This window comes from Zonotrichia leucophrys, chromosome 6 (genome assembly GCF_028769735.1).
Source record: "Zonotrichia leucophrys gambelii isolate GWCS_2022_RI chromosome 6, RI_Zleu_2.0, whole genome shotgun sequence".
In the NCBI taxonomy this organism is placed as follows: Eukaryota; Metazoa; Chordata; class Aves; order Passeriformes; family Passerellidae; genus Zonotrichia; species Zonotrichia leucophrys.
The window spans coordinates 22,465,648-22,479,373 of NC_088176.1; the positions used below are offsets into that span (position 1 = coordinate 22,465,648).

The 13,726-nt window shown below is 35.2% G+C and overlaps 1 protein-coding gene across 30 annotated transcripts in view; it reads right to left on the reverse strand.

Annotated features, from left to right (window-relative positions):
* Positions 1 to 13,726, reverse strand: part of KCNMA1 (potassium calcium-activated channel subfamily M alpha 1) — a 411,073-nt gene that overhangs the window by 138,614 nt on the left and 258,733 nt on the right. For all 30 annotated transcript variants that reach the window (XM_064717021.1, XM_064717019.1, XM_064717018.1 and 27 more), the window contains 3 exons: positions 12,754 to 12,924; positions 11,026 to 11,117; positions 330 to 440 (listed from right to left, as the gene is read on the reverse strand). In XM_064717021.1, the coding sequence (XP_064573091.1) occupies positions 330 to 440; positions 11,026 to 11,117; positions 12,754 to 12,924 (374 nt within the window). The remainder of the gene's footprint in view (positions 1 to 329; positions 441 to 11,025; positions 11,118 to 12,753; positions 12,925 to 13,726) is intronic.

Below are 13,726 nucleotides of genomic sequence, written 5' to 3' on the forward strand. Positions count from 1 at the left end.
AAACAATCTTGGATGTATTTATTTCCATTTCAATATTTTTTATTTTATAACCTGAACCCTACTTTAACTATACATTTAGCTATGTAGCTCACAGACAACACAACTGGGTCTGAAGTCTATCTGCTTGAAACAAATATGTTTAGTACAGGGTTATGGAAAATGCATGGAAAAAATAATTTTCTCGAGACATATTTTTAATAAACATAATTGCAAATATTAATCTTATGGTTATTTGGTACTCTAAATATTCTCTGTCTTCCCAGAAGACACAGGTTAACCTAATGAGTTTTAGTAAGAGATGATAAGACCAACGTTGAAAGATTACTCACTTATGCAGAAAGACGATTTCTACATTGACATCATCCCTATCCTTGTGCAGGAAGTCCTTCAGGAAGTTCGACACACTTTCAAGTGTTATGTGACCACAGACAACTATGTGCCTGTTACAGAAAAATCAGAGTTAATCTTGCAAAGAAGGTAAAACAAGCAAGCAGAAATGGAAATGACAACGTATTGAGAAAAAAGAGCATTAGTCTCTTCTTGATGTTTCTCTAGATCCTATTCCACGAAGTCAGAGAAGAAAAATAAAAATTACAAAAGGTTTTTGCAACTGCAAATACATCCATGTACACATTACCACCTGTAAAGCCATTTGCCCAGGTTGTATAACACATTTAACAATAAGTAGGATCAGTTATATATATGTTTATGCACTGTATTAACCATTCCCTTTCAAAGTCATATTTCCTCATTTTACACATCTTAATATTTTTAACTCCTCTAATGAGATTTACTCTTTAAATCTTTAGGTTATGACAGCCAATCTCCCTAAAATGATTCAATATTTTTCTATAGTTGAAGCAAACTTGTATGCCAAGGAAGGTAGTGCAAAGCTTTCCAATTACAGGCCACAAGTGGCAAGAAATCTTTTTCCTACCATAAATCCTAGAGGGAGAGTACTTTACAACAAAAAGTCATTGTTTACTATTATCACTTTTTTGGCAGAGCAGAGTGTGTTAAACATTTATTTTGAAATATGATAACTCCTTTTACATGAGTACTTAGACATCACCAGGACCCAAATGCAACTTTAGAAATAGCAACAATCTAAAATTTCAATTGTTTCACTTGATTTAACAGGCAAGAAATAGAAGTTTACAAGAGACTCTGGCCATGCTAGTTTGTATTTAACATAGGACTTGATACATGAATATTTATTGCTAAACTTGCTATTCATAGTTTCTGCTTTGCCTTTTTTTTTTCTTTTAAACATAAGTTTTAGGTGCAGTAAACGTCATTGGACTGCAAGCACAAAAATCACAAAAACACAAGTGAAAGCTTTTCTGTTTTATGAGATGGCAAGCACAGTATCAGAAAACACGACACAAAATAAATCAGGTCAGCCTTTCTCCTTTGGCCAAGGGGTGCTCTGGAGGTTCCTCTGGGAGCTTGGCAGCCTGGAAGGGTTTGCAGCACGCTGGGCACAGGGGAGCACCATGAAGTGCCCCCGCCAGCAGGACTCTGCCCCTGCTTCCCTGCTGCTCACCTGCCTGAGCCGCCAGAGGTGTGCAGGCGTGACTTAGTGCATTGTTACACATAAAGCAGCAATGGAAAACCTCAGGAAGCTTCAGATTCTGAAGAGATACTCAAAACCTTAGTAGTTTACTTAATGTGAACTCTGAACAGACTGTTTGGTACACCACATTACACTAACATATAGGCAAGTTCTTTCTGTCTGGTGGTATCCCAGACGTTTCCCAGCTATAAACCCATATAGCATCAAAAACTCACCAAGTCCCAGGGAAATTATAAATAGCAGCTAAAAATAATAATTTATATTCCTTATACTGTCTGTGCATGTTTTCCAAGATGAAAAATTAATTTTAAACTGATTTTAAACTGTGGGTATTATTTTCTTCAAATGTCTCCATCTATTACTAATTAAGAAATTGAACTTTCCATCTGGATAGCTTATAGCTTTTGATAGCAGAAATAATTCCTGATTGTAGGGGAGGTTCTTTGTACAGATTCAGTGCTTTTATCTTTAGCTGGGTCTCTTACTGAATGCTCTCCTGATACACTGCATTCCTATGGAGAAAATTTATTACCTCCCTGGCTGATTTCACTTCATGTGGGTACTTCTCTGTCATTAATTAGAGTCCACATTTTAAAAGTATGGCTGTGCAACCCAAAACATTTTATAGCAGAAGAAATTATCAATCAGAGTATCAAAAGATTACAAGGTAATTCATGCCCTCAGATACCTCCAGAGGGTATTTGCTACAAAAAGCTCCTGCTACAAGCAGATGCATTTGGTACAATCCTGTTATGACGCTCCCTGAGTAGGGACTCACAGCAATCTGCTCCAGGGAAAATAAAAAATTTGGCTGCCAAAAACTCTTGCATTTGGGTATCAGGACTAATTGTTTTTGGAGTGTTAAAAGGCATCTGCACTGTGGTTTCCTTTTATACTCTGATTTGGAGCTGGACACAATCTCCTCTTCTTTGCTATTCTTATACAGTGCATGGCAATGTCCTGAACAGTGACTGCAACAAAACCTCCTGGATTTCAAATAATATTTTCTGACAAGATACTTGCATTAATTTTTGGTTGAAAACTCCCATAAAAAAAAAAAAAAGCTCCTTTAACATAAGTCATATTTTTGCTTAGAAGTAAAAGAAATTGAAAACAGATTTCCTACTTGCCCATAGAGAGTTATTAGGTATATTATTTAAGAAAACTTGAAGAGTTTATATTGGAACTTATAATGTTCCAATCTGTCCTGTATATGATTTGAAGATTTATAACTTCCTCTGTTTGTTTTAGTAACCATTGTATTCACTTTTCAGTTTTTTTTAAACACCCATTTTTTTCATGCACTGAGAAAGTAAAGCCAACATAGTGGATGTCTTTTGTTTTCTGCAAAAGAGTTGGTTAGTAGAAAGACACACAATTAAGTTCATTTGGTCAAGAGAAATATCTAACTTCTGCATTAAGCTTTTCTTTCTGAAAAACCTCAGTACATTATTATTATTTATTTTTTTTACTCTTTATAAATAAAATCTATAAATTCCCTTGCCATACTGAAAAACATTATTTAAGAATTTAGACATTTTTATTAGTGATAGGTATTTGGGAGGACTAAGATTTTTTTAAGTAGGAGTTGTCATTGGTATACACATCAGATATGAAACTGGTTTAATACACCAGTGGGAATCCATACTGTATGATTGTGAGGCTGCAAAATAAACCTTTTACAAAGAATCAAAAGCTTATCAGGAGCCATATTCTATCAACAAAGATAGGCTAATCCATCCTCTCCCATATATATTTACCATTCTCAAAATGAATTTGAGAAATATGAAAAAATATGAAAATATTTCAAATATGAAGAACTGGCACAGATGTACACAGTTGATTTGAACTGTGATTCTACATAATTGGAATTCTCTATGATAACTAATTTTTCCCACCCTAGTATTGACATAATGATCAATTTACTAAAAATCCTCCAGCTTCTTATAAGGTAAACAAAAATGGAGACAGAAAATGCAAAGCTACTATGGAGACAAACTGTTTCAGTAAGGAACACAATGAAATGAGCAAAAGTTAAAACATCTAGATTTTTGGCATGAGATAATTGAGAACATACACTTAAACCATGTAAATAGCACTGTAAATGAAAACAGATCCACTCTGAATGGGATTCTTTAAAAAGGATCTTTGCATGGTTCTTCCTTCACAGGACGCAATACAAAAGGCAACTCTTTAGCCTGTTTATTTTGCAAAAAACATCCATTTTACTGGAATAAGTATAAAGAACCTGAAAAGACTCACTCCAACTGGTCTATTTTAATAAATCTACAATAATGAATACAAAATTCTGTTCAGTATTCAGTTGACTACTTGGTGTTCACTTGTCAAGTAACTAAAGGAAGTGGGGTGCATATTGCTCTAGATACCTCTATAAAATTATGATATTTATATCAAATACATATGCTCAGATCTTTAATGGTATTTCTACTTAGCATTCTGCTCCTTCCTTCATTTACTGACCATCTAAACTCTTTATATACCAAGAACAGGCTGCTCTGTTTGAAGCAGGCAGCAGCTTGTAAAGTCCAACAGGTTTTGCTCAAAGAAATGATGGATGTCAGTCATGTTTTCTTGCTAAAAAAAAGTCAAAAAATGTCAACAGAGACTGTATATGTGGTCTGCTTGTTTATCTATTAGTGATATGCATTCCTAAACGTACCGGTTTACAGTACATTTCTAGATGGTTGTGCTTTTCATGATTTACCAAACATTAGTCAGGATTCTGATAATTCAGCTCAAAACTTCGTGTGTGTTTTTGTGTCTTTCTCTTATTTCAACATAAACTGCCCTCTCAGATTAACTCTGTTAGAGTAGTAAGTGCTCTGCAGCCACAATCTGAAGTGCTTCCCTTTCTTTTTCACAGAAGACTTGAGCCCAAACATGATGGTCCTCTAATGATCTCTTACGAAGCCAACGTGTACAGTAGAAAAATCATTAAAGTGTAAGCTAATTTCTCAATCTGATTCTCCCATCAGCCTCTATAAATCTCCTACTTTAAAGGAGACAAACGCAGTATATTAAAGGATATAGCAAACTGACTGTCAAGTAAGTTTATAATTTTTTTCTCCTGCAACTGTCCAAAAGTGGATTTTTATTATTCTCTTTATTCCTGAAGGACTAAAAATCAAAAAAGTGTTGTAGTTACTAGGAAGTGTTGCAGAAACTAAAATATGTGTGAACATTAAAAGTGCACAAACATATGGCCATACTGTCAGAGGAGATGTAATTGAAGTATGTGAAAACATATCTCAGGTACCTTTAATTTCTGTAAATTGGACATGATAGCTTCAACTGTCAGCTATTTAGGAACCAGAGTGCGTTTGTGCTGCTGATGTGCTTAATTCTGAAAGAAAATATCTTTTCTTTCCACCAGGTTCCGTGCCTTTGGATTCTCCCTTAATTCATGAATAAAGAAAAAGGGATCAGGTAATACCAGGAAGCCCTCAGAAAGCTCCATTCAGTATGTGGTGCACCGTACAGATCACTGGAACCCTACTGGATCCTACAGCAGATTAACACGAACAGGAAATTGTTCATGTCAGGCATTTGAAATTTCATCTGATGCAAATATTAAGTCACTTTGTGACCAATACAAGAGTGCATTTCAGTTCCTTTAATCCAGGATAAATAGCACACTTCTTTGTTTAAACTACGCATTAGAGCTTTCATGCAAGTCTGTTTGCAATGGCATGCTATCCTGCATGACTCACTCTGGCCTGCTTTGTTTAAACTTTGCTCAGCTACAGCTAGATGAACTTATCTTGCATTTTTATGATCATGACCTAAGGAATTTTGCAATGTTTCTCTATAAACCAATTTAGAAGTTAATATTCTTTCTCTGATGCACACCTCCAAATAAGCCATAATAAAGTGAAAGTACAGTGATTTGTTTCTTATAGGGTCTGGATTAGTGGGGACTTCACTACAGCTTAAAATGAATATTCATTCTTTCATTCAGTCTGAATGGCAATATTATTTAGAGTATTTCTGTTTTATGAAAAATACCACAGCATTTAGGCACAACACATGTCTATCACCAGAAGACAAAAGTGAGCAGTTTACTATAAACAGAAGGAAAAAACTACTGAATAGCATGCACAGGGAGCCCATACTGGAAAGCTTACAGTTAAATGCAGGGGCAATCTACACCTCCAGCATTAGCATCTCACTTGCAAACAGACCTTAACTGACTGTCCCAATCCCTCCAAACCCTGGATTTCATTTTTGTAACATTTTGTGGGGCAGATATCACACACACAAGCCATCCTGTTTCTACTTCTGAATTCAGCTGAAAATAGTTTCTAATAAATACATTGTTTTCTCCCATTATTACTCATTTTCAAATCACCTTACATGTTTTTAAGTGCTCAATGAGTCAAAAAATAATTAAATCCTTTGTAAGCAATGCAGGAAGTTAGGAAAGGATCTTCATACTTTTGAGCATTTCATCCATGAACCAAGCCAGTGCATTTCTTTCCACAAAAATAATCCCAAAATGTCACGAGCAATTTTCTGCAACAGAACCTGAGTGAAAGCAAGAAGTCTCTAAAACTTGCTGAACAATTCATCACTTCTGCCATCTCACATTACACAGGCTGGAATGCCATATACTTTACAGTTTGCAGAATATGGTAGATCAGCAGATGTATAAACCAGATTCAGTCTTTCTTGGGTCAAAATTTGAACAGCATCTACTGCTATTTGGTGCCAAACCCAAGAGGGTTTTTCAAAGTTTACTCAGAGAAAAGGAACTTTTAAAACTTCAACTTGAAATATAAAAGAAGCGCTGTTATTGTAGGAGTGGAATGTGGTATGAGACCTCAAATATACATTTTAAAGTCAAAATGTTCTTATATGTCACTTCCCACATTTCCCTTCTTACTTTCAAAAGAATGGATATAGTTGAATATGCACACAAAATTGAAAAAATGAAGTTTCTCCTATTTCTTCTATCTGTCAGTCTATTTAACACTCATCAGATTTTCTTTATCACTAAGTGAAATTTCATTTGAAAAAGTGGGATTAGAAGAATGGCTAGCAGATGGGAAATAGAGACACCCTTGGGATCATAATGTAATCCATGTCACATTCTCTTATTACATTCTCATCCCACTGAAAAAATAATATCTTACATATTGCATCAAATTATTTAATATAAGAATTTAATGTCACTTTCTTTGGAGCTGTGCCTCTCATTACTGCAGCAAATGGACCTTTTCTTTGGTTAAGCCTAAACTTTTCTTTTTTCTAATTTGTAATGAAATTCAAATGTCTAATGAGTTCAATATGACCTGTCAACTTGAATTATCTGTTTGTCTTTCTGTTTACCATATCTATCTGTCTACAGTTTTTATTTTCCTCTGTGAAGTTTAGTTATTGAATCCCATGTTTCCTTCTGGAAGGAATTTCTAACAGATGATTATTCCTGTTGATATGTTGATGATTTGGTAATTTATGGCTTGTAAATTTAAGAAATCTGTAGAAGTCTCTGGGAAACGGAGCAGACCATGAGAGAAGAGAAACAGGAGGTTCTAATACCTTTTACAGTAAAGGACTGTGATTTCATTAAAATGCATTTTTAATCTTACATATTAACTACAATAATGCCTCTGGATAACTTATTTTTCCATCTTTTAAATCTGTAATGAAGTCTAGCATGAACCTGCACAATGGTGACGAAGCAAGCAGTTGATACAAGCACTGAATGGGTCAGGTTGGAAGGGAGCACAGCGGCTCCCTGGCCCAGCCTCCCTGCCCAGCCAGGTCAGCGCTCGCTCTGCCGCACCCGCTCACGCAAAGCTGCACTCTGCCTTCTGCCCTCACAGAGACTTGGCATCGGATTTGATAGCAGCATTGCATAAAAAAGACAAAATAATTTAGTCCATGGAATTAGAAGTCATTAATTCAATGTAAAGACTGAAAAAATCAGTAAGCTATCCAGGCTGAGTTCATCAGTTTACAAATGTTCTTTCCATATGCTTTCTAAAGCTTTGTGCATGCTGATTTATAATAAATTAATATCTTCAACTGGAAAATATTTCACAGAGTTAAAATCCAGTCTGATTGTATGCACACACAAATACAGAAATAGAACAAGAACAATCTTGAATGAAAAGTAAATTGGTAAATACAGAATAAATTTTGTATAGATATATTGGTATAGGTATTTTGGTATAAATGCAACAGTAAGTACTGCTGTTCATTTAACAGCTGAAAGTGAAACTTCAGTGAAAGACTGTGAAGACATTCCTGTTTCTTAGAAGTCGCTTTACAATAATATTATAAAGCAGAAATTATAACTCAATTTAAAATCTAAAAAATTCCCTGTGGACTTCCACAACTAAATGAACCTATTAAGTTTAACCAGTGATAACAGTCTACAAACTACTTTTATTTTTAAAGTTTCTATGTATGGGTCTCATCTAAAACAAAAATAAGGTTCTTTATTATGCAAAATGAATCCTGTATAGTTTATGATCCTCTGGGGACTTCATTGGCTGAAAAGCAAAATGAAATGTAAGCTCAAATTTGATGTTTGTCATTTCTCTTCTTTAGTTAGTGAAGTTTGTATCAATAATTTTTATGCCTACGTTCTAGTTCCTTTATAGTTACAATTCCATGGCAAGGCTCTCCGTAGTATTAAAGTCACTTGGTGTAAAACTCAAAACAACATACATAATCATACACAGGTTTTAATTTCTGACCTAAATGTTTAATAATCATGTTATTACACACTGAGTTTAGGAGGCAACATGTTGTGCTGTTTCCTGGCATGGCTGCTAGCTGGGGTTAAACCTCGACAATGTATAAACAAATATATAGTTGTAACAAAGCACGACCATGTATAAACACATATAGAGATGTAACAAAGCAGAGTCTATGTATTGGGATCATAATGTATTTTGTACAGAGTTAAAAAGTACACACATTTTCGGTTTCAAGGGCTGAAACTATATCTTTCACCAAAATTCAGCTGCTTTCATACTGGAAATGTATTTAATCTGGAAACTTTCTGACATTAGAAAAAGAACAACTGTAGTTTCTCATTATTTTTGCTGCCAGAATCTATGCTTGGTTGCTCAACTAAAGACCTTATACTGCTAATTACTACCACATGCCCATATCCCAAGCAAAGGAAAACTTATTGGTTCTGACAATCCATTCTCTCAACACTGAATTCCAAATGAAAACTTCAATTTTGGCCAAACATAACATTTCATCAATCTTGTTCTACTGACTGCAAAAGCAACATCAAACAAGGGGTTCTAATGGCTTTTTACTGTGCAGTTCTCAAGCTTAGATTCTCTGATGAAAGACCCACATGAGCAAAGGACATCTTTAAACTACTTAGTAATTAATAATTGAACCAGAAAACAATGCATAAAGTAAATTGAACAGTTTTTATGCTGATGACAGAGATGAGTTTCAAGCAATAAATTATATGAGCAGTAGAGATCAGCAGAGAAAGCACTGACAGAGTGAGATAAAAACAAACAGACAGTGCATACAAAGAAAGACCAAAAAAAAAAAAGTGAAAAAACAAAATTAAGCACGCCCCAAAGCTAGCAGAAGCCTGTAATCTGAAGCTGAGCTTTTCAGGATGTGGGGTTCTGACTGAAGATCAGGTCCAAATTTAGAGACATCTGAGCAATGCTGGGTACTAGTGACAATGTAGAAGGGGAGGAACAAACCCTGTGTGCAAAACAGGTTTTTAACCATATTCCCCTCTGCTATAACTCTTTTAGAGCTCTGAAAACAGAGAGATACGTTTTGAGTTTGAAAAACTTCTTTTGAGAAAACAAGTATGAATATAAATATGAAACTGTTCTGGCCTCTGTGACAAATATTTTGGGAAATTAACAATACTACTCATTCCCAGAAATAAATCAAGGCATTTAGTTTGTATAGGTAAGTGATTAAAGTTTCCAACATCAGTGTTCACAGTTTACCTAAGACATTTGAGGGTATCTCAATAAATGCACATATTGAAGTTTCCTATCTAATTACTTGAGTATTATTGAACAAAAAATAGTATAGTTACATCTACTTTTAAAACTTTGATTTATCTAAACAGTGATACAAAAAAGTGCTCTAGAATTAGCTCTCTGGGACATTTACAGTCTTTATGCCACACAGAGAGGAGCAATAAGTCCATAATCCACTTCAACAATATGTTGCATGGTTGATGATTTGAAAGGAACAAAGTAAAAAATATCTTCCTTAAAGTAGGAAGGACAATTCATTAGATAAATTTCTTGCAGTACTTTATCATATGAAAAGGACTCTCTGTATGACTAGGCTTTTGGGGCAAATATACGCTACCAGTGGATGCCACAATGGTATGTAATGAAATGAAGGATGGCAACAATAAAGGTGATATTGTGCTGTATCTCTCTATATGGCCAAGGACAGCTAGCTCAGTAAAGGCTTTATCTCAGCATGTCCAGGAGCTGGGAATGCCAGAAAGAGCTAGCTTTAACTTGGTCAAAAAAACAAGCAGGCTTTCAATAGAAATGTAATGAGGTAATGTGGTCCAATAAAATTTAACCTTTCCCTCCAGGTAAAAATGGTAGGTTTGGTTTTTTTACCATACTGTTTTGATATCAAGGTTACTGCCTGCTCTTCTTCAGATATGCTTAATGTGATACAGGGAAGAGAATTGCTTTAAAATCCCTGGTCACAGATTCTAAACTCATGAGAGTTTGCAATACCCATGGAAGGTCAGAAAAAGTTGTATGAGATCTGAATCTGCTGGTTGAACATGGAGAAACAAGGCTCTTAGGCTTCTTACATAGTCAGTCCAACCAAACAAACTGGTGAATATTATCTCCTATTTTGCATCCAGTAAAACAAAGTTTTCTTAAGAACTGAGTTGTCTGAAAATCATGCCAATTATCATGGTCACTTAGTTAAGAGACAAACCACACAATATTCTGATGCCCAAAATGGTGAAGTTACAATTCACCCTTGGTGCAGAAGTGAACTGCATGTGTAACAGCAGTACTTTTTACAAACTATGTCAGTGTACTCTGAGTGGAATCCAGGTTCTCTTGAAGAAGGGACAAAATGTTGTGACTTGTACCATAGCAGAGCCCAGGTCTCTAATTACAGTGTGATAACTCTCCAGTGGTAACATCTGATGTCAAAGAACACAGCCTTGCGAGCTGTGAGTCAGCTGTTACCACCTTCAGGGGCTCTTTAGAGTCCCACAGCCACACCTGGTCTTTTTGGACTTACTTTCTGCCTCGGGTTGAGTTAAAAGTTCCGCCGTATTTCTTCCGATTAAGGATGAGAGCAGCAATTTCTGGCACGTAGCGAGCAAACATTGCCTACATGCATGAAACAAAAACACAAAAAAAAAAAAAGAAAATGGCATGCAGAGAGTGTTCTACTGCAGCAGAGGCAGCAGAGCCTCTTGGGATACTTACTTTCTTCCACTAACCGCACTATAGGAACCACCATATTTCTTGCGGTTTCCTATTAACTCTATGATTTCAGGGACGTAGCTGGCAAACATGGCCTAAGAAGAAGATAGGAGACAGAAGAAAAGACTAAAAAGAGAGGCCAAAGAAAGGGGGATGATGAATATTTTCAGAAGATATATATTTTTAAGATCTGAAAATGCAAAAGAAGTAGATCTATGCAGTTGTTTAAAAATAAAATTTTAAAAAAATGAAAAATTTCTTATCAAACAAAATAAGAAGGCTCAATGTAAAAGTTGATCTTGGAGAAGGTACACACCTTATAAATAAAGAAAATGGTCAAAAGAGGAAAAATGGACATGTAAAACAAAACAAGAACAAAATTACTTCAAACTCGTATCTAGTCACAAAAACCAGTTTTGTCTATTTGTTCCTGAAGAGGGGAGGGGAAAAAAACCTATCCAAGCCCCACTGTAAAAAAAAACCAAAGCCAAGTATTATCATTACTGTCACATTTCTGTTTTAAAATACAGACTTTTCCCCCCATTCTAAGAATTTAAAAGAAGAAAAAAAAAGATTAAATCAGGGGTTATGTCCCCATCAAGAAAAAAAAAAAAATCACCCCCCCGCCCCCCAGAAAAACTTTTCCAAAAGTTCTTGGGTTTAGAAGGATTGGAATAACATGTGATAGAAAAAAGGTTTTGAGGAGAAAATAAAAATTATTCTGCCATGTTTTGTCCAACAAACAGCTTCCTTGTGGCTGGATACTTCGAAGAGCTACTGCCATTTGACATGATCTTTGTCTTCACATGTCAATGAACAGAGATGAGAATGCATACATGTAACGCTCATACATATCTGTGTGTGTCCAATATATGGCATTCATAACCTTGGTTATATACACAGCACCTCTGTGAGATGTATGTATATGTGAAACCAACGGACGAGGGTAAGGTAACAATATACAAATGTGTGCATGGGCACAATAGACATTACAAGTCACCCATTAGCATTTACCTTGTGCAGGGTAAATACTAAAATAAACTTGGCTAGTTTAGAGAACATTGCAACAGGTGTAATAATATTACTAGCACTGACAAATAATGGAAAAGTTGGCAAGACAAATAGTAACTTGGGTGCTATTTACATACAGGACAAAGAACACGAGAAACTGGTGTTATAAAAGGATACGTGATAAATTGTGAGCTAAAATTGTACTACATGACATGAAAGGATGTTTGAAATTAAAGGGAGTGTGGTTTGCCATCATCTGGATCAGGCAAGCTGCTCTTTAAGGCAGTCCAAAGCCACAGTGTTTGTTGGAATTCTGGGAAGGAACACAGAAGGGTGGGTAGGACCTCTGAAACCGCAAAGTGCCTTTAAATATCAATAGCAACCTCCAGAAATGCTCTACAGCCAGTCACTAAGAAGTAGAGGACTACAAATAACATTCTATGTTGAAATATTAAGGCACTTCATGTATTCACATGCATTAATCATTTAAATGGATTTGAAAAATTCTAATTCTGGACTAATTCTGGACTAATTTGACTAAGCTCTACCAAAATATTTATCTACAGGAAAAATGCATATTAAACATATTTTAATGTTTTATAATTAATTTTAGTTTAATAATCCAGATATTATTGTTCCCTTAATTACAACATTGAGATATAGAGGATCAAGTTTTAAGGTAACTGGAGTACTAAGAAGAACATAAAGAAGAATTTTTACCAATCCCCCAAGGATGAAGAAGACCATGAAAAGGCGACCAAGGGTTGTTTTTGCATAAACATCTCCATAGCCAACGGTGGACATTGTAACCATCAGCAAATAAACACATTCCCAGTATGTTAGCGGTTGATTATTTTGGAAATTTTCCCATGGATCCCCTGAGTTCTCCACCTACAATGTACAAGAAAACATATAATGAATTACATTAATTATAACTGACTCTAATTAACCCCAAATTAACTTTACCCATACATGCATGTGCCTTTGTGTGCATATAGATATATATTTGGCATATAATACAAACTCTGAATGCTTTCCTGTGATTTATTTTCATCAAATACAGAACGCGACCCTGTGCCAAACAGAGCACTGCAGTTCTTGTGCCAGTATATACAGTCTTGCTACTCAGATCATTTAGGGGAAGTATCTTTTCCAGGCACCACTAAATCATGTAACTTACTCATGCAGTTTGGTAAGTTCATTTATAAAAATGTGTTCAGAATATTTTCAGAGTAAATCTTAGTTTTACTGCAATTACACTCCTCAATGTTTTTGTTTTATAAGATTATCTTCCTATTGAAGGCATTACTGGCACATTTAGTGGAATGCTACTACTTTTTCAAAGCCAACCACTGTAAAGAAAAAATTATAAATTTGTCAGTGGGAAAGGAGTGTGCCATCTAAAATTTGCTCCATAGTAAGAAGTTGAAGTTTGAGTACTCCTTCAGTAGAATAGAAAAGCTTTTGTTGAAAAACAAAGGAAAAAAAAATTCCAAATCCTAGAAAACAGCATTCCCTTGGTCTTGATGTAGTATTTAAGGGGTGTTATGCTCTCTTTGGCAAAAAACTAGAAAAAAAAGGTATTGTTTTTAGATCGAAACACTACATTTGCCTAGAGGAGTGTAAAAATACGTTTCATACGTGAAAGAGAAATATACCATAAATTAAACCACTCAAAACCTCTGTACACCTT